Source organism: Acinonyx jubatus, chromosome C1 (genome assembly GCF_027475565.1).
Source record: "Acinonyx jubatus isolate Ajub_Pintada_27869175 chromosome C1, VMU_Ajub_asm_v1.0, whole genome shotgun sequence".
Taxonomy (NCBI): Eukaryota; Metazoa; Chordata; class Mammalia; order Carnivora; family Felidae; genus Acinonyx; species Acinonyx jubatus.
The window spans coordinates 211,595,286-211,616,089 of NC_069381.1; the positions used below are offsets into that span (position 1 = coordinate 211,595,286).

Below are 20,804 nucleotides of genomic sequence, written 5' to 3' on the forward strand. Positions count from 1 at the left end.
GGACCTTGCCAGGGGACCAGGGTGAGGAGGAGCCTTGTGAGGAGATTGACCAGTCTTGCGGGTGGCTAAGAAATAGGGACTCTGTCTGGAAGGTGACAGAATGTGCTGGGAGAGGAGCAGGAGAAGCAGAGAATCTTCTGTGACAAATCTCATGATCTGGGACGCGGACTGTTGGCACTTGAATGGTGTCAACTTGAATGGAGGGAGGTGTCACGTGGTCCTATCAAACAGATAATGCCCCAAGGTCAGGCCCTAGAGTCTGAAGCAACGCCGAGAGTGAGTGGCAGGTGTGTGCACGTGAGAACACGCTTCCACGCTCCGATGACCCTGGGGCGTGACACCGTCATTACGGCCCCAGTGTCCAGAGGGGCATGTGGAGGCCTGGCGAGGGGAGTCAGCTGCTTCAGTTACCCAGCTCGTCAGGGCTTCAGACCTGGAGGTACGTCTTAAAAGCTGTGTGTTGGGCCCTATGCGAGTCCTGTGCATGCTGGTCCCATTCGATCCCATAACAACCCAGGCCAGGTAACTTTATCATCCCCCTTTTCCAGAATAGAAATGAAGACAGTCTGCCCATTTTTCCTGGCTGCTCAGTGGCTGGGTGGGGTTCAGATCTGAGTCTGTCTGAGGCTTCTTCAAACATGCACAAGTAGGAGTTTTTTTAAAAAGGCTGAAACCAGGTTCTTGGATATTCATCCATCAGTGTTTACTCCCTGTAAACAGTCACACGGATTGAGGAAGTGAGGTCATCTGTCTTTTGTTTCATTAACTTAAACACAACAGTTTTGTCTGTAACTTGCTGTCCAGTGGTGCCCAGTACTCACAAAGCTATTCCACGAAACCTCTCTCCTTTGGCACGTGGAAGATGGTTGACCCAAAGATTCGATGACATAGCTGAATTCTGGAATAATGTGGGTACTTCATCTTGTAAAGATTGTCACCGGACTAGCAGAAACAAAACCTGAAATAGAATGGACCTAAAAAATGTCATTGTTCTCTTCTGTAGCTGTCATGTTGCATAACTCTGCATAGAATCCCTGAGTTATAAAAAATATATTCTCTTCTCTAACTATGTTTATTACACCGATAAAAATGCTTAAATATTAAAACCCACCCAAGAATGAATGAAAAGAAATGTTTGCTGAGATTTTATAGACGGTTACTGATGAAAATTCCATAAGCACCGACCCCAGGCCATTGGCAGTTGCCAGCACTCCCATGGCCTTCTGTGCAAAGCACCCACCAGCCCCATTCACACTACCGCTTTGTCTTCAGGGCCCGTGTCAGTGTCTGAAGTTGTTTTCTTGTTTCTCTGCCTTTCCCCAGTATAAGTTCTCTGTGAGTGGGAACCTTGCCTGTATAGTCTTAGAATCTCAGGTGTGGAGCAGACACTCATCATGCACTTGCCCAGCAGATGCTGGGATGTGGGCTCTTCGTGGCACTGTCCAGGTGTAAAGGAGTGTGGCTGTCACCCTCACCCCCACCCTCAGGAGGGCACCCAGCTTCTCTGGTTCTGTTTTCTCTGTCCTCCAGTCTCCCCTCTCCCTCCCCTAGCTTCCCTTCTTTCTACACCCAGTTTGGCCCCTGTGTGTAGTTATCCCTGTCACCTTGGTGACGTGAGAGAATGAACCATGCATTTGTGACCCAGCTCTAATTAGCCCCTTCTGTGATTAAGCTTTATAGGTGGTTATAGAAATCACCAAAGAGATAATCTATAAAACACCATTTCTAAGTTTTCTGAGCCAGAAACATGATCATCTAATAATATAAATTAAAGCTAGAAGATGGGCAGAGATCCAGAAGTTAACATGTTTTATTGGTGCAGCCTTGGGGAAGCAGGCATTTTCCTAACACTGCTGGTGGGAATGCAGACAGCACAAGCCCTGGGGAGGGATTTCAGCTGCAAAATTACAAATGCGCTTATTCTTTGTCAGGGCAGTTCTGCTTCTAGGAACTTCTCCCCCACATACACTGGGAAGCACATGAGGTCTGTGCAAAGGCCATTCATTGCGGCACTGTTTGAGATAGGAAAGGATTTTCAACAACAGAAGATTTCTATTAATAGAGGGGCGCCTGGGTGGCTCAGTTGGTTAAGTGTCCAACTTTGGCTCAGGTCGTGATCTCATGGCTTGTGAGTTCGAGCCCAGAGTCAGGCTCTGTGCTGACAGCTCGGAGCCTGGAGCCTGCTGCTTCCGATTCTGTGTTTCCTTTCTCTCTCTGCCCCTCCCCTACTCACCCTCTGTCTCTCTCAAAAATAAAATAAACATTAAAAAAAAAAAAGATTTCTATTAATAGAGACCTGGTTGAATGGACTCTCGTGCTCCTGTCCAGCAAAGCTCCATGCAGCCCTAAGGAAGAGTAAAGAGATGCTCCATGTTGCTAAGAAGAGGTGGGCAAGATAGATAATTAGGTGAAAAAGCAGAGATGGAGAAAAGTGTGTATGATATACTCCTGTTTTAGAAGGGGAATATGAATATATGTATGTGTTTGCGTGTGTCTTAAAAATGGAGGGATAAACCATACTCTTATTTACTTTTATAAAGCTGCATATGGGGAAGGGAGGGACCCAGGGTGGAGGGGACAGAAGGAAAAGCTGGACTTCTGACTATACCTTGTTCTGTGGATTTGACTTTAGAACCATGCAGATATTTTACATCACTGTAAAACGGAAGTACATAAAAGGTTATTTTTCTAAAATTTTGGTATTCACTATCAAATTTTTTCCCCAAAATATATATCCTATCGAGTTTCTATCATTGCTTGAGGAGAACTCTTTTCTCCCATACTTTTGCCAACACTGGATTACCATCTTTCAGAACTTTGCCAGTCTGTTGGCAGACTGTTGGCTGTTTTCATTCGTGTTCCCCAATGACTAGAGCAGTTAAGCATCTTTTATTTGTTAGCCCTTTTGTACTTCTTCTCTGAAATGCAAGTTTATAACCTCTTTGTGTAAGAAAGACTTTTCTATTGGTTTGTAAAAACTCTTTATATGTTGTAGATACAGTTTACATTTGTTGATTATCACCGGGTTTCTGACCTCATTTCCAGTTAAATTGTTGAGGCCCTTCAGTGTAGTAACTGGTTGTTTTTTCTCTTGTCACATATCACAAGGTTTTGTACAAGGACATCATGTATGGTGCATTTGAAGTACACCATTCCTAGAGTAACTTGGACCAATTTCCCTAAACTGGTCATGTGCTGGACCTTAGTTTGTGAGCTCTTTGGAGTGATGGCAACTGTGTTTTCTTTTTTCTTTTTAAACGCTTCCTGTGGCTTATTACCATGTCTGAGTAGCAGGTGGTTGGTGAATGCCCACTTACTTGATTTTTGGTGAATGTATACATTGAATTTGATTGTCTTTTTGGTTTGAGATTTTTCTTGATTTTTAATGACCCACGATAATCATTTTTATGTTGTGTTCAATTGAGAATCTGAACGAATCGGTCATTTTTCATAAATATGTACACACACACACACACACACACACACACACACATAACAGAAGGAGATGTGGAGAAGTTTTGCAGCGGTTAGCATTTGTCCTTTGCTCTCGCTGTACCGCCTGGTTCTTGTTTCGTCCCACAGGTCATCACTCCATGTAGGAAGCTCATCTTATGTGCTGACCACAGGAAAGAGATGGAAGACTGGATTGCAGCGCTGAAGACTGTCCAGAACAGGGAGCACTTTGAGGTTCAGAAAGACAAATGTCCCTCCTTGGGGCCTGCCCCTGAATACTCTGCCGTCCCAGTATTTCCACGTGTGGACCGAGCAGCCTGGAACTCACTTTCTCATGTGTTCCTTGTAAAATTTAGGCTTGCTGCTCGACCTTTTGGCTGAGCCTGTCCCCCTCCCCCTCCCCTCCCCCTCCCCTCCCCTGGATACTTCATTGAGTCCCATTCAAGAGTGTCAGAGGGACAGCTTACCTTTGCCATCTTTATTTTGTTCTTGCAGCCTTCCCAGTACAGCATGGACCATTTCTCAGGGATGCACAACTGGTACGCGTGTTCCCATGCGCGGCCGACCTACTGCAACGTGTGTCGCGAGGCTCTGTCTGGGGTCACGTCGCACGGACTGTCCTGTGAAGGTGCGAATGGCGTGGGGTGCCGTGGGAAGCGTGGCCTGATGTTTGCCTTTATGAAGCCTTAGAAACCTTAGCATGGTCACCACAAATCAGTCCGTGTAAAGTGATTTCTGGGACTCTGTGCTTACTTATTGTACCTACTGAGGAGTTTGATAAATGATCTTGGGTAGTAACAGACAAAGTGGAAAGAAGGGAAGTGGTAAGGAGACACGAAGGAGAAACATTAAAGGGACAGAGAGAAAAGAGGTTAAAAGTCTCTGTCGGCCCTGAGGTGGTTATACCCGCCGTGGGTAAACCAGGTTGTGGATAAACGGTGAAACCTGGTCTTCCGGATGCGGAGGGCGGGTTACAGCGGTCGTGCAGGAGCAGGGGTGGTCGAGCTCTGGTCCGCGGACCAGTTCCCACCTGCCGCCTGTTCTGGTACCAACTGTGGGGTTAAGAATGGTTTGTACATGTTAAGTGGAAAAAAATCAAAAGATGACAGTTTTGTGACATAGGGATCTTGTCACATTTAAATTTCGGTGTCTGTACATGGGGCATGGCCCGCGGTGGCCCTCGTGCTGCCGGGCGGGGTTGAGGAGTTGGGGAGTTGGGTCAGAGCCTGTCCTGGATGCCGGTCTCACTGTGATCAGACTGTGCACGCCCCGGCTGTTCAGTTTACAGCATGGGGAGCGCGCTCCGTGTTCGGTCCCAACGGTCCTGGAGGAGCAGGGCCGCCGCCTCCTCCAGCATGGGAAGCACCGTCTCGAATGGGGCTTGAAGGTCCCGTGTCTGTTCTCTCACAGTGTGCAAATTTAAGGCCCACAAACGGTGTGCTGTGCGTGCAACCAACAACTGCAAGTGGACCACGCTGGCCTCCATCGGGAAGGACATCCTTGAGGATGAGGACGGGGTACGCATGGGGGCCCTGTGCCGGGCTGCCGACCCTGCACAGACCTCCCCGCCTTGTGCTGGCGCCGGCCAAAGGGAGCCCCGTCCCCAGGCCCGCGCTCGCTCCTCTGGCTCGCAGGCTTTCGTGCGTGTTGGGGGCCCGGCATGGTCCAGCGCGCCCCTGCTCCTGGCCGGCTCCTGCAGGAGACCCCTGCAGGCCCCGCCCCGCCCCGCCCCGCCCCGCCCCACTTGTGCTGTGGAGGAGGCTGCAGTGGAGTTTATTTGAGGACGTTTTTGCCGGAGGGCTTCCTCGTCTGAGCGCCCACGTCTTTGCGGTTCGCAGATCGCCATGCCGCACCAGTGGCTGGAAGGGAACCTGCCCGTGAGCGCCAAGTGCACGGTGTGCGACAAGACGTGCGGCAGCGTGCTGCGCCTGCAGGACTGGCGCTGTCTCTGGTGCAAGGCCATGGTGAGTGCGTGCAGGCCCTGTGCCCGATCCCATACACGCCTGGATGGGGTCGGCAGCTCAGCCGGTCCTGGAGTGCCCAATCCCACGGTGGCAGGGACAGTCGCGGGGGATGCGGTGACCCTTGTCATGCGTGGGTTCTTGTTTCAGGTGCACACGTCATGTAAAGAGTCCTTACAGACCAAGTGTCCGCTGGGCCTGTGTAAGGTGTCGGTCATCCCGCCCACAGCGCTCAACAGCATCGATTCTGACGGTGGGTGCCTCACACTCTCCTGGCTCACCTGTTTCCTTGGCCTTCTTTCTCCATGCCCTCTCCCCTCTGCCATGCCAGCATTGGTCACACTGGTGATGTGGGGATGTGGTCGGGAAGAGGTCAGGCCGGGCCGCTGTGGGGAGAAGATACGCGCAGAGGTGGTAAACGGGGTCCTGATGGCTGCGGGGCACACGCGGACGGGAGCCGGCGCACTCGTGCTGTCCCATGTGCTGGCTTATCCGGCGGCAGAAGTGGTCAGCGTGCTGTTCTGTACCTGCTCACTGTCCAGATGGGAGATGATGATGTATGCTAGCCGGTGTTGGTAGAAAGGTGGGAAGCTGGGGGAACTAGCTCCTCCAGACGGAGAGCGAGAGGGAAGGACAGTGGTGAGGTGCACGGTCATGTAAACGTAAGGTCAAACCGGATGGGACTCCCGTCCTTCTTCGTAGGGAATGGCGATGTGGAGATCTGTTTATTGCTCTCTTGCTAGTGACTGGATGTGTATGTGTAAGTCACAGGTCTCTTTGGGGTGTCTGCTGCTTTTTATATGATTGACTGTGCTCCCGGAGTCTTTGATGGCCCTCTGATTTTCTCCCCTCCCTTTCCATTCTCATGTCCAGGCTTCTGGAAGGCCACGTGCCCTCCGTCCTGCACGAGCCCGTTGTTGGTCTTTGTCAACTCCAAAAGTGGGGATAACCAGGGTGTGAAGTTCCTCAGAAGATTCAAACAGCTGCTGAACCCTGCCCAAGTGTTTGACCTCATGAACGGAGGACCACACCTTGGGTAGGAAGCTTACAAAGTCGATCTTTCTTGGAGTTCAAAACAATTTTGAAGATAATGCATGCTCATGAAAAAAACATTGAAAGATACAGAAAAATTTAAACAGGAGATGAAAATAGTCTTTGTTGAACCATCCCCTCCCTAGAGTCCATCAGCGGAGGCACACACGCTTAACAGCGAGTACAGCTGCGGGTCTTTCCAGCTTTCAAAAGTGTGTGTCACTTGTGCAGACGCACTTTTAAGCCGGGTTACCTACCGTTGCCTCCTGTGTACCGCCTGCTCCTTGCGTGTGTCGGCATGGACATGTTTTTATGTCACTGGTTACAGATCTGCCTCGTTCTTTTTAATGGTGCATAGTACTAAGGAGGATGTTTTCTCCGGTGAGGCCACAGGGAGATCCTTTATTGTGGGAGGGCACCAGAGGTCTGTTACCTTACAGGTGCAGTGACACATGCAGATATGTGAAGTCCAGTGTATGGGGCGAACTACTGATGCCTTTTATCTGCCAGCTGGAGGTCTGATGGGTGTTCTTCCTACTTGTGCACATTGTACAGTGTGTGGAGAACATTTGCTGCTGTAAATGGTGTCATTTGAATGAACTCTTAGCTTCTGTGCTTGGCGGCATCAGTTCAAGGTAGCGGCTCTAAGAGGCAGCCTTGCCTGGAAGGGGGATTGTCCAGGAAGTTTGTCGGGGAAAGTAGAACGCGTTCTCTGGTGTGCATTTGCCTCTGAGGCTCCTCGGAGTGTGCTACTTTGCAGCCAGATGTTGCTGGAACAGGAGCCTGGGTGCCTGGCGGAGGAGAGGAACGTGCCCACTGGCCCGTGGGGGTCTGGCATGTTGCTTTTGCCCCCTGGCAGCAAGTCTCTGTTGGGGAACAGTCACAAAGGGCAGCTTGCTAGCCTGTGCCCCAGAGGCGGTGCTCCGTGGGTTTCTGCGGATAGACCGATGGACTGAGAGACGCGGGAGCATGTTCACTATTGGCTTGATAAAGAGTCATTAAAAAAAAAAAAAAAAAAGTCATTTTGGTTAAAAAGGGGGCAGGCGCAGGATCACAAGCCCTTGTATCCCAGACAGGGCCGGCTGTTACCCAGCACGGCCCCAGGGTTGTTGGGTGGGTGCTGGGGGGGTGACGAGGGACATGGTGAGCCGTACGGCACAATCAGGGAACAGCCGTGTGCTCGTCTTGGCGAGCCCCCAAACCCCCGCAGGAGTCAGCTGGAGACGAGGTGGCTTCGGAAAACCCCCGCAGAGGTGCAGCGGGGGTTGGTTTAGTAAGTTCCGGTTGCTGGGAAGCAGCCTTGACCTCCTGTTCCTCACCATGAAACTTGGAGATATGGCTTCATTTTTCTGATTCCCAACCTGGGCGTATCAAGTCTTTTCCAGAGAAAGAAGGCCCGAGAGAGGCCAGTGTTCCCAAGGCAACGCCCCCTGCCCATTTCGCTTGAAGGTCAGGTGCAGCCTTGTTGCTTCAGAACCTCAGCTCTGTTGTGTATACCCGTTTTGTGCAGTGTCACTCACCCCTGCTTGTTTTCTGGGGGACTTCTGGCTTGGACTCTGTGTCAGACGCAAGGCTGAGTGAGGTGGGGTCCCTGTCTTCACGGTGCATGGCACACATACAGGTAGTCAAGGTCACGAGACCGGGCGATCTGTCCCTGGCCAGGCTGATGGGCACCTTTTTTGGGAACCCAGGAAAGAAGCATATAAATTAAACTGGAGAGTCTCAGTTTCTCTGCTGAGCTGGCATTTGAGGAGAGTTAGTGTTTTAATGGCAGAGAGGGAGGCAGGGTACCTGCTAGACAGAGGGTGCTGTGTGTGTAGGGGGTGTGGACGTGGTGGGGTGGCTGGTGGAGTGGGGGCAGGTGGCACTGGCTGAGAGGTTTGAACCTTTCCTAGAAGCGAGTGGCAACTTCTAAAGCTAGACCCTGGATGAGACTTGTTTTGGGAAGGTCATGCTGGTGGCACGAATTGAAGGTGCCCGAAGGAGACACGAGGTAGGTCGGAGGCTCTTGTAGCGACTACGAGAGAGGCGCTGCACTCCGAGGGACGATGGGGTCTGGGCCTGTAACCGAGGTCGATGGTGCTGCCATTCCCCAGGGAAGGAAGCCTAGGATGAGGAGGTGCCCATGGGACACTGGCTGGTGCATTCTGGTAGACAGGTGCCGGTATTGTCCTTCAGGAAAGCCTGGAGGTCATCATTCAGGGTCATCGCTATCTGTGTGGCCCCTGAAAGCCGAAACATGGATAAGGTCTCTCAGGAGGAGGGTGGGGCGTCAGCAGAAGGCTGTGGGGTGTCCTGAAGGGCCATGCACGTGGGGGGGGGCGACCAAGATGAACACAGGAGGGAGACGGAGATGAGCTTTGCGGGGAGTGGGACGGGCCTCCTGCCCAGGACGGAGGGGCCCATACAGTCCTGCAGCCTGGGGCTTCTGAGCTATGTGAGTAAGGGGCAGTGGGCGCAGAGGTGTGGGTGGGCGGCCCTGCAGGCTGAGCCTCAGCACATGTGGGCACGGGCTCCAAGAGGCTTATTCACGGCAGGGGTGCAGGTCGGCCTCGAGTGCAGGTGGGGCCTCTCGGGGCAGGACTGACTGGCCGTCATTTGTCCTTTAGAACGCACCTCATTTCTTTGACTTTCTCTTTTCTCTGCAGCTTACGCTTATTCCAGAAGTTTGACACATTCCGGATTCTGGTTTGTGGTGGGGATGGCAGCGTTGGCTGGGTGCTCTCTGAGATTGACAGCCTCAATCTTCACAAACAGGTGCGTGGACGTGGAGGGGCCCAGCCGGGGGAGAGGGATGCTGCGGTGACAGGATGCCCCATGGCCCTCGGCGGGGCACAGCCAAGGGCTCCGAGGGAAGGGCAGGTAGTTTGGTGGCCTCGCAGGGCCCAGGAGCTGTGAAGTGGGGATGGGAACTTCACAGCTAGAAGTACAGGGAACCACCAGAGAGTGTTCCTGTCCCCGGAGGTCCCAGGCAGGAGCAAGTTGGGTGGGGCTGGGGCTGCCATCCGAGGTGCCCCCGCTGGCTTTTGTTGGATGGCGATAGATCTGCTGCCTCGTGCCTCCTGCCAGGGGGGAGGGGGCAGAGGTAGACTTGGGCATCAAGTCGGGACTTAGGATTTTTGTTGTTGTTGTTGTTTTGCTATTAAATTAAAAGTAGATTTTCCTGATTGGAAAAGTGTTCATTGATTTTCCACTCTCTGCTCTGTCATCCTCAACCCACTCCCCAAAGTGAACCACTGCCACTAACGTCTTGAGAACTGTCTTTGAGACCTCCTGTCGACATACATACACATATGTATGTGTGTACATAGGGTAGAAGGTTGATGCAGTTTTAATGTAAACACACTCCCATTACCCATGCTATTCTGTTACTGTGTTTTGCCTTGTGATCCACGTCTGTAAATAGCCCAGCGATGGTTTTCCATTAGGCAGAGCCATGTGGCTGGGTTAGCTCTCTTACTGGCTCTGGCTCCTCCTCCGTGCCTTAGGCTGCTCCCTACCGGGGCCTCGCCCCTTCACGCTCCTGGTGCCACAGAAACCAGCCTTTCCCTTTCAGTGTTGTTCACCTTCTTAGTTTTGCCTAAGTAGACAAGCAAAGATATGTTTTATTTTTATTTCTTTAATACTGTTGAAGTCAATATGTGGATTTAAAAAAAAACTTTTTTTAAATGTTTATTTTTGAGAGAGAGAGAGAGCATGTGCACCTTCAAGCAGGGGAAGGGCAGAGAGAGAGGGAGACACAGAATCCCAAGCAGGCTCCAGGCTCTGAGCTGTCAGCACAGAGCCCAATGTGGGGCTCGAACCCACGAACCGTGAGATCATGATCTGAGCTGAAGTCGGATGCTCAACCGATTGAGCCACCCAGATGCCCCCAATACATGGATTTTTAAATGAATCACATGTTCATGTTTTTTGCCTAGTTTCTTTTTTGAAAATTTTTATTTATTTTTGAGAGAGAGAGAGGGAGGGAGGGAGAGAGAGAAAACGAGAGTAGGGGAGGGGCAGAGAGAGAGGGAGACACAGAATTGGAAGCAGGCTCCAAGCTCTGAGTTATTAACACAGAGCCTGACGTAGGGCTTGAACTCACAAACCTGTGAGATCATGACCTGAGCTGAAGTTAGACACTTAACTGACTGAGCCACCCGGGTGCCCCTTTTGCGTAGTTTCCTATTGGGTATTTGTCTTTTTAAAATATTTATTTTTTTAAAAATGTTTATTTATTTTGAGAGAGAGAGACAGAGTGTGAGCGGGGTAAGGACAGAGAGAGAGGGAGACACAGAATCTGAAGAACGCTCCAGGCTCTGAGCTGTCAACACAGAGCCTGATGCAGGGCTCAAACTCACTGAACGTTAGATCATGACCTGAGCCGAAGTCAGACGCACAATGACTGAGCCACCCAGGTGGCCCTAAAAAATTGATTTCTAAGGATTGTTATATTATAGGTATAAACTCCTTTTTGGTCATATTTTTCCTAGTTTGTCATTTGCTTTCAGCATAATTTTTTCCCAGATCTTCTACCTGACTTGAGCATATTTTTCAGAGACTTAGCTTTCTCTCCTGACTCTGGTTGAACTTTTTGTGGTCTGTATTTAGCCCTGGGCTCAGGATGATGTTGGAAAGTGGACAGTCTGAACCAGGCCTGTGCAGGTGAATTGCTCAACTCAAGCACATACTGCTCCCTAGTGGTGAAATTGGACTAATACACTTGGCCCAATTTTAAGTTTTGTGACTTCTAGGATTATTTGTAAGTTCATTATCACTAGTCAAGAGGATGGGGGGTGGGGGGTGGGGGGGACCAGTCATTTGTTTTCATCCATTCAGAATGCTGAGTTCAGTGAGCATTCAGCTCCTTCGGCTTCTCTGTGGCACTTGGTCCGTCCCTCACTTTCCTGGCTTCCCTGAGACCCCACTCTCACCCTTCTCTTTTTCCTGGCTGCCCTCCTGCCTTCCTAGATGCCTCGTAGTGCCTCAAGCCTGGCGTTTCCAGCACCGAGCCTACCACACAGCCCCACCTACCCCTCATTTCTTTCCTTGGAGTCTGAAAATCTCATCCACCAGGCACTCAGGCCGGAAATCTGACAGTTGCTCTGGGTTTTTCCCTCGCCCTCCCTCATTTCTAGTGAATCACTGGGATCATCTGCTACCCCAGAGTGTCTAGGCCACCCACTGTGTGCTGCTGGGTACACCTCAGCTGACCCTGGGCCTCTGTCCGTCTGCTCCTCCACGGGGACCTCCCCCAGGGGCAGTGCCACTCACCACCACCCCCACCCCCCCTCCAGCATTCCTTGACGCCTCCTTGGCTTGAGGATAAAGTCTAGACTTTAACATGGTTATCAGAGCCCCCTGGGTGTGGCTCCTTCTTCCTTCTCTGCTTCCCTGACTTCCTGTCTCCTGACTTGGCAGGCGGGTCACCTCTCCACCTAGAACACCGCTGTGCCTTCACTGCACTGCCCGCTCCTTTTCTCTAAGGCTCCAGTGCCAGGTCCCCTCCTCGTGGCTTGCTGGGCTTCCTTGTTCTCACCCTCGGGCATGCGGGGCCTTCTGTCTGACTTGCTGGCCCTGGCAGGGTGGTCAGGGTGGGTGGCCACAGGCTGTGCTTCGGGAGGACCGATAGCTCTTTCACAGGCTGCGTGGTGGGGCTGGAGGTGGAGATTCTGGGCATCCAGCGTCTGGGGGGCTCCCTGAGACCAAACCGGCCCGATGAGAGTTCCGGGTGGAGGTCGGGCCTGAGCAGTACCCACCATTGCTAGGGGGAGGGTCTGGCGGAAGGCTGTAGGCAGGGCGCTGGCACATGTTCAGGTTTGGCGACCAGACTGTGGGTGCTCTGGCACCTGTTTTTGGTAGAACTTAGAAGCACTGAAGGTGTGTTTAGTGGGGTGAAAGGACACTAGTGATATTTTTGGAAGATGAACTTGGCATTAGTAAGATGTAGTGGATGGAGAGGTGGTGTTGACTCAGAGAATGATTCTCTGTGGGGTTCAGATACTCACAGGGAGGGACAGGACTGTGGCCAGAACAGTGAAAAGGGGAAGGGAGGAGATTTTGGAAATCTACGTCAGAGAGGTCCTAGAGGATTAAGTGTCAGGATGAGAAATGGGTGTGGGAGAGGGTGGGTCAGATGGTTCTGGAATCATCTCTCAGGTTAGAAGATCCCCTGTCTTGTCCAGCGGGCTCTGCCTAGAGCCTGAGCGCCATGCCACTGTAGACGAGACCTCTTGCTGGATTTAACCACCGTTGTAGGTAACCAGAGAAGGAGGGTGTTCAATGCTGTGTCTTCTCCTCTGTGTCTTGTCAGTGTCAGCTGGGAGTGCTGCCCCTCGGCACAGGGAACGACCTGGCTCGTGTGCTAGGCTGGGGCTCAGCCTGTGATGATGACACCCAGCTCCCGCAGATCTTGGAAAAGCTAGAAAGAGCCAGCACCAAGATGCTGGACCGGTGAGTGGAGGGCGTACTTGTGCTGAACAAGGCAGGCCACCTTGACCAGGTGTATGTCTTGTCTTGTCTTGTCTTGTCTTTTTTTTTCTTTTCTTTTCTTTTCTTTTCTTTTCTTTTCTTTTCTTTTCTTTTCTTTTCTTTTCTTTTCTTTTCTTTTCTTTTCTTTTCTTTTCTTTTCTTTTCTTTTCTTTCATTTTTGAGAGAGGGAGAGAGCGCACGCAAGAAGAAAGGACAGAGGCGGGGGTGGGGTGGGGGGCGGACAGAGGATCCGAAGCAGGCTCTACGCTGATAGCAGCGAACTCAGCATGGTGCTTGAACTCACGAAATGTGAGATCATGACCTGAGTGAAAGTCAGATGCTTAACCGACTGAGCCATCCAGTCGGATGCTTGAATATGGGTCCTGTGCAACTGTTTGTAGAAATTGGACCTGAATGAGGAGTGTTGAATCAGTATGTTGTACACCTGAAACTATCATAACAGTGCGTGCTAATTATACTTCAGTACAAGACACAAAAAAGTCAAACAGATCTGAGATGTAAATCCTTGCCCTGTCACAGGGAGTTGCATGAACTTGAGCAGTTTACTCTTCTTGTCAGTAAAAGAAAAATAATCCCAGCTCTTGTTGAGAGATTAGAGTTTGTTCATTTGGTCAGTTCTAATATTTTTTTTGTTGCTGGAAAGAGAAAAAATTGGACCTGAGTAGGAATTCTTTTTTTCTAATAGTTTTTAACTTTTCATCAGATTAAGCAGAAGGTAAAAGCCAACAGAACAGATTAGGAACCGAGCGCTTGTGAGTGGTCTGGTCTCGAGAGGCCTTCAGGGCTTTGGAGAAGGCGGCTCTGCCCCCTTCGGACACCTGTCGGCAGAGTCGCCCTTGTCGCATGGTTGAGTGGTCCCACCTTCCTGTGTTGTGTTCCCAGAAGAATCTGAAGTTCTGGGTGACTGTCCTGTGTGGGTTTAAAAATAGTTCGGTATCCTTTTTGAGCGAGCTACTTTTAGTTCTGAGTTAGCTGTGGGGAAGCCTGCTAACTACATGCCTGTGGCAAATTGGTTTCACTGAAAACACTTCGAAGTCTCAGGAAGGATCCGGTAGTTGCGATTCACAGCGTGAGTCTGAGCACACGCTCTGGCTGCCCCTGCCACGTCCTCTCTCTTTAGGGAGGTGTGTGTGCCTTCGGTGCCTGTGGAGCGCTCACACCCCGGCGAGCTGGCCGCTGGCCGAGGGGTGTTCACACCCTGCAGAAGGGGAGCCCGTTCCTCGCAGAGGCAGATGGTCGTTTGTGGGATCCCTTTCCCCTCCTTCAGGGATGCTGCGGGGCCTTGTTCGTGAAGGTTGTTGTCAGCTAAGGGAAGGGAGGCAGAGTTGAGAGGAAGGGCTTACAGATGAAGTTTGAGCCATGGGCTCGCCTGGGGGCCGGGCCACCTGCTGAGAGCCGCCTTCATGTGTGCAGGTGGAGCGTCATGGCCTACGAGACCAAGCTGCCCCGGCCGGCCTCCTCTTCCACCGGCACTGAGGACTTCAGCGAGGGCTCTGAGGTATTTGCTGTCGCGCCCTAACCCCCCGCCCCGGCACTATCTCACCGGCCCGCTCACCGGTTCTCACCGCCTCCCCCACCCTTTGGTGATGAGCCGCTCCTTAAACGTCCTGCCCTAGGTCAGACCTGCAGGGGGGCAGGGGCAGCCCAGGGGTGCGCTGGACCTGAGTGAATCCTGACTGCCTCGCGGGCTTTGGGGTCGCTTGGGGGCTTCCTGGCGCTACCCCAGGGTTTGGGGGCCCTCATGACAGTCTCCTAGGACTTCCTGCTCTTGCACTGGACACTGCCTAGGCTGCGCCCCCACTGCCATTGTCCCCCGCGGGCCCCAGGCGCTCTCTCTAGTCCCACATCCTCTGTGACCACCCTCCCTCCTGCAGCCCATGCAGTTAGGCTATGCTCGTGCAGTGTTCAACTCTTCTCTTCATTTTACGGATTTAACGGTCCCCTCAGGGCCTAGATTTTGCCCAGGCTGGTGCAGCGCGGGGCCCTCGGCTGTGCTCCTCCCCACTGGAAGAGCTGGCTGAGCGGAGAGAACACTCTGCCAAGATTTGTCTCCCCATCAGGAGGGTTAGGGACGTTGGGCTAGGGCCTATGAGCAGAGAACGGTTTGTAGGTTTTGAGAGAGGAAGGATGCGCGTGCAAAGACTAAAATAGTTACCGTCTGGCTCGCCCCGGGCTAGGGCCTGTTTGTCGCACAGTAATCCCGCTTCAGCAGGCAGTGCTCAGTGGCGAAGGGGGTAATTTACACCGAGAGAAGGAGAGGGGCCAGGGCCCCAAGTTCCCAGCCAGAACGAGAAACGTGTTGTCCGCTGTGAATGGAACCTCCGTGAGTGAGGCCTTGCCTGTCCACCTTGCTGCCGTAAGGGGCTGCGATGAAAGCCTGCAGTGACCAGCACAGGCTGGTGGTGTGGAATCAGACTAAAAGCAGCACGAGCTGTTTGCAGGCTTTTATTGGCGTGGCCTTTTTTGTTAAGATCTGTCTGTCCACAGCTTGGGCAAGCTTTTGAAATCTTTGAGCCGGCACTGGCGAATCTCAGGTTGGCGTGTGAAGTGGAGTGAGGCCCCGGGCTCGCAGGGAGAGTGGGCGAGGAACTCACTGGGAGCATTCAGTCACCGCACCCCCTGTCTGGGAATAATTGCAGGTGCAACAAATCCTCTTCTATGAAGACTCAGTGGCGGCCCACCTTTCTAAAATCCTGACCTCAGACCAGCACTCGGTGGTGATTTCCTCAGCCAAGTGAGTGCCCGGTGGCTTTGGGGGAGCCGGGGGTCCACCTTGCAGGGTGCCTGGTTCCTGGCCAGAACTTTCTCTGAAAGTGTCTTTCCATGTTTCCTCCCACAGAGTGCTCTGCGAGACGGTGAAGGACTTTGTGGCTCGGGTGGGGAAGGCCTACGAGAAGACCACAGAGAGCTCAGAGGAGTCAGAGGTCATGGCCAAGAAGGTCTGTCCCTGGGCTCCTGGGCGGGAGGGTGTAGGACAGAGAAGCACTCCGCCCCATTCCGTTTGTTTCCCGCCAGTGCTCTGTCCTGAAAGAGAAGCTGGACTCTCTCCTCAAGACCCTGGACGATGAGTCCCAGGCCTCGTCCTCCCTGCCCACCCCGCCCCCCACCATCGCAGAGGAGGTGGAAGATGGAGACGGGGCGGGCAGCGGCTGCGGCTCCACTGGGGAGCGCTCGGTGGGGTCGACGTGCCCCTCTCGGCCGCAGATATTCCGTCCACGGGAACAGCTCATGCTCAGAGCCAATAGCCTGAAGAAAGCCATCCGGCAGATCATAGAACACACAGAAAAAGGTAGTAGGTCGCTTAATGATGAAGTGACTTTCTTAGGCAAGCACTGGCACTCTCTTTCCCCCCAAATACGGTGACAGACAACCCACTGTGTAGGACGAAACCAGATGCCCAGGGGTCACTGGCAGTACCTTGTATCCGAGAGCCTGCTGGGGAACACTCTCCCTCTTCACTGCACTCGCTTCTGATGGAAGGACTGGAGGGAGCAGAGAGCGTCCCCAACTGGGGAAGATGCAGACCGGTCCTTGGGTGGGGGTCCGCTCCCTGGAAGGGGCCTGGCCCTGCTGTCACTGCCCCGACCCCGGGCGCAGCTTGGCAGAAACGGGTAGGCGGTGGCCCCAGCGGTTCAGCGACTTTGTGGAGGGGCGGGCCCTGTGGGAGGAGGGCGGGGTCGGGGCCGTGGCTGAGGCTGTCAGCTGAGAGATGGAGAGAGAGGCTGGGAAGTGGAGGGCGGGGGTGGGAGGCCGGCTAGCCGGAGGTGGTGGGAGCAGTGGGGGAGCCGTGGGAGCACCGGCACCGTGGGGGCTGATGTGTGCTGGGCGCCAGGCTGTGGTGCCGATGGTACTCGGGGCCTGGCGGCCAGGCTGCTCACTCTACGACAAGCCCTCGAGTGGTGGCGGGGGTGGGGGTGGGGACCGGCTGAGTCAGATTAAAGACTTGCCGGCTGGTCACTCCTTTTCTAGACTTGGTTTCTGAGCTTTGAAGGGAACGCTGCAGGCGCACGGTGACGTGGGCGCTTCCTTGCCTCCAGCTGCACTCGGACTGTCTCCTTCTCCGTCTGTGTATGCTCACGTTACCCTCGGAAATCCCACCCCGTTCCCACTCACTCCATCTTTGTCCTCCAGTGAGAATGACGGGTTGTGACCCCGCACCGGTGTGACCCTCAGGCGGAGGCCCCCTTGTCACGTCCCCTCTGGGCACTGTGTGCCCTCACTCCACTCCCCTTCTCCACGTCTTCCAGCCCTCGGCTCTCCCCCTTCTCCCCAGCCCGTCCGCATGGATGCCCAGGTGCCTGGCACTCATACGGGCACTCGGAGAAAGTGGGGACGGGGTGGCAGTGTCAGGCTGTGAGCCTTCCGCTGAGAGGATATGGAAGAAAGCTCACCGAGTCCAAGAGGAGCCTGTGCACAGCAGGCGCCGTGTCACTAGACGTCGTCGTCTGCACACTCTGTGGCTGCGTGCTTAGCTGTGGGCGTTCTTTCCTTGCAGCTGTCGATGAGCAGAACGCCCAGACCCAAGAACAGGAGGGGTTCACCTTAGGTCTCTCTGAGTCGGAAGAGAGAAAAGACCCGAAGGATGACAGAGTGTGTCCCACGGAGAGCTGTGGGGTTGCCAAGGCCAGGAGCCTCCGCAAAGGTACCGGCCGGTCTTGATCCCAGTGCCATCATCAATCAGCCCCTTGGGTTTGCAGTAGTGGGAAAGCCTGCCCCGGAAGTTTTAGGGTGCCTTCTCATAATTGCTTTGGCCACGGGCAGTATAAAAAGTCGCAGACACATGGCCTGTTTCCGTGTACCACCTCCCTGGCCTGGGGGAGACCCAGTGGGACCCCCGTAGGAAGGCCTGCGCTTTCCTCAGAACCTGCTTGTATACCCCAGACCCAGCAGGGCTCAGGCCTGTGGTCCTTTCTGCGCACCGCAGCTCCCGACCTGGGGCGCAGGCGTTCCTGGCTGCAGCCTCCGAGCTCTGTGCACCTGTGCAGTTTGCTCCAGGCCAGGCTGCCAGGCATTTTGGCAGGGGCACCACCTAGCCCTTTGGGCGCTCTGCCTGGGGATGCTTATCCCTCCTGGACCGGCCCCCAGCGCAAACTGCCGCTGTGGAGAGACACGGCCTCCCCTCTGTGTGCAGCCCCCTCCCTCATAGCCTGTATCAACTGCTGGGAGGTGTCTTCCGGAGGGGGGGTTTGCTCTGATCTGCTCTGAGCTCCACTGGGCCCCCGCCTGTGACCGGGAGCGAGCCCCTCCCGCCCATCCCAGCCTCGGCTGCACCTGTGTTCCCCCCAGAGGGCGTCCAGGCCCACTTGCCTCTCTGTCCCCCTTCCCGTTCCCCTCCTCTTTCCTCTTGCACACTCTGCAGGGGGCTGACCAGTGGCTGGCAACTGTTGTCCAGTCCCCTCAGCCCTCGGAACGGTCGTTTCTCTAATGACCATTTCCAGTACTTGAGTAATGTTCTGTTTTGGACAGTTTTATGGGTTTTGGTTCTGTTTTATAATTTTATAGTGTCCAGATCCCCATGTGAGAAGCTGATAAGCAAAGGAAGTTTGACACTGGGCAGTTCTGCCTCTCTTCCTCCCCAGTCAGGAAACCGGGATGGGCTGCCCGCACTGAACACCAAGATCCTGTTCTCGAGTGAGTGTCCCCCGTAGGTTGGCTGAGTGTGTCTGTGGGCCGTGCGCGTGGGGCGATAAGCTGCCAACTAGCGAGGTCCAGGATCTGTTGCTTTGGCACTGAGTTGTGAGAATGAATGTGACCGGGTCCCTGTCCTCTAAGAGTTTATATACAGGCCTGTGGCAAACAGACAGGATTCCAAAGTTATGTCATGGTGTGAAAAGTGCCCTTATTTAGTGTAAAGGGCAGCAAGCACCCATATTGCTGCTTGGGGCCCCAGGAAGATGTCGCTGAGAGGGTAGTACCTGAGCTGGGTACTGAAGGATGAGTAGGAGTTCTCCTGAGAAAAAGGGGAGGGGAGGGTTGTGACGGGGAGCCAGTCGAGTCATCCCATCGTTTCTAGCGTGATGGTGGGAGGGCACAACTGGCCACCAGGGGAGTTGGGCACAGTCCACTTTTCTGTCTTTGCCTTCATTTTTCCCAGCATTCCCGGCATAGGGTTGAGGCTGACCATACTTTGTGCAGAAGGAAGGAGTAGCACAAGGGGTTGAGATTGCCAGTAAGAGCCCCTTCACCAGCTTCAGGTGACTTCCTGAGGCCTCCTGGGCCTGGCAGAGCCCATGCCATACCATCTGCTCCCATAGTGATTTAGCAATTTCTTGGTGAATCTCAATTGAATAGAAAGAAAATTCCAGAAGTCCTTGGGCGATGAGGCTAACGAGACATATTTGGTTAACCAGAGACATAGATGTTACTGGAAGGGGTGGATTGGCAGAAGGTTTAAAAGCAGGGTTCTATCTCTGCCTTTAAAACTTAAAAACAGTTTTTTTAATGTTTATTTCAGAGAGAGAGAGAAAGAGCACGAGCAAGGGAGGGGCAGAGAGAGAGAGAGAGAGAGGGAGACAGAATCCGAAGCAGGCTCCAGGGGCTCCAGGCTCTGAGCTGTCAGCACAGAGCCTGACACGGAGCTCAAACCCATGAACTCTGCGAGATTATGACCTGAGCTGAAGTCGAACGCTTAACCGACTGAGCCACTCAGGCACCCCTGTGACTTAAGGGTGCAGGTTCCTTGGGGTGTTCCTTGATGTTTCTGTCTCATGAATTTAGTTTCGCGCAGCTGTAGGACTGAACGCTAAGATTACTTGTACTGAGAGATCATTTTGGTGCAGCTTCTTACACGTAATGAGAACCGTCTTTTTAAGCTGTTTTTTGAACTTTTAGGTGATGGTTTCTACTATCTACCGTGTTTGATTTTGCTCCATGAATATGGCTTTATGATGGTGATTTTTGACCTGAAACACTTAGATGTCAAAATTTGGATCTGTTTATACGTTATTTAGAAATATTTAGTCACAATAGTGTTTTAGAGTATGTGTCCCTTAGCCTTGAAGACATGAGCTTCTCTTAATTCATCGAATCCCAACCTGCTATCTCTTCCTGTTCTCTCCTCTACAGACGTTCGGGCTGGGATGTCTGGTTCCTTGCCTGGAGGTTCAGTCATCAGTCGCCTGTTAATTAATGCTGATCCCTTTAACTCGGAATCAGAAAACCTGTGAGTATGGGGGTAAACCAGGCGAGCGTGATGTTAAAAGAATGTTGGAGGCCATGAGGCACCTGGGTGGTTCAGTCGGTTAAGTGTCCGACTTTGGCTCAGGTCATGATCTCATGGTTCCTGAGTTCGAGCCCTGCGTCGTGCTCTGTGCTGACAGCTCAGAGCCTGGAGCCTGCTTCACATTCTGTGTCTTCCTTGCTCTCTGCCCCTCCTTTCCTCACCCTCTGTCTCTGTTCGTCTCTCTCCCTCTCTCTCTCCCTCTCTCTCTCTCTCTCCCTCTCTCTCTCTCTCTCTCTCAAAAATAAATAAATGTTAAAAACAGACAACAACAACAACAACAACAACAAAAAGAATATTGGAGCCCAGAAAATAGATTTGGCATTGGCCAGAGGAATTCGTGTACAGATGACTAGGTTGTCCTTTTCTAGCTTTGGTTAGCTGATAAGGAAAACCTAGAAATGCCTCAGCTAAGAGTCTGGTTGGAAATGTGTGACGGGCATAGCCTGTCCCGGCTCATCCCAGCTTCCCATGAGGTCACGCGTCTATGGCTCCTGAACATCTCTCCTGGTCTGAGGTTTTTGGCAGGTTCAGAAACTCCTGCTGGGAGCTGACTTGGTCCTTGTTCTCACTGTCGCTCTCCCGTACCCAGCTAGTGCTGCGTTGGCACCTTGTCCCGACATCCTTCCTTCCCCCGCTCTGCCCTATTGGTGCTGCAGTGGCCT

The 20,804-nt window shown here is 52.9% G+C and overlaps 1 protein-coding gene across 10 annotated transcripts in view; it reads left to right on the forward strand.

Moving 5' to 3' along the window:
* DGKD (diacylglycerol kinase delta) overlaps positions 1–20,804 on the forward strand; it is a 109,846-nt gene that overhangs the window by 67,081 nt on the left and 21,961 nt on the right. For all 10 annotated transcript variants that reach the window (XM_027047330.2, XM_053215981.1, XM_053215980.1 and 7 more), the window contains 15 exons: positions 3,583–3,687; positions 3,949–4,081; positions 4,864–4,970; positions 5,292–5,417; positions 5,565–5,667; positions 6,288–6,450; positions 9,095–9,203; positions 12,742–12,881; positions 14,334–14,418; positions 15,560–15,654; positions 15,760–15,859; positions 15,936–16,209; positions 17,416–17,562; positions 18,423–18,551; positions 19,986–20,082. In XM_027047330.2, coding sequence (XP_026903131.1) covers positions 3,583–3,687; positions 3,949–4,081; positions 4,864–4,970; positions 5,292–5,417; positions 5,565–5,667; positions 6,288–6,450; positions 9,095–9,203; positions 12,742–12,881; positions 14,334–14,418; positions 15,560–15,654; positions 15,760–15,859; positions 15,936–16,209; positions 17,416–17,562; positions 18,423–18,551; positions 19,986–20,082 — 1,913 coding nt within the window. The remainder of the gene's footprint in view (positions 1–3,582; positions 3,688–3,948; positions 4,082–4,863; positions 4,971–5,291; positions 5,418–5,564; positions 5,668–6,287; positions 6,451–9,094; positions 9,204–12,741; positions 12,882–14,333; positions 14,419–15,559; positions 15,655–15,759; positions 15,860–15,935; positions 16,210–17,415; positions 17,563–18,422; positions 18,552–19,985; positions 20,083–20,804) is intronic.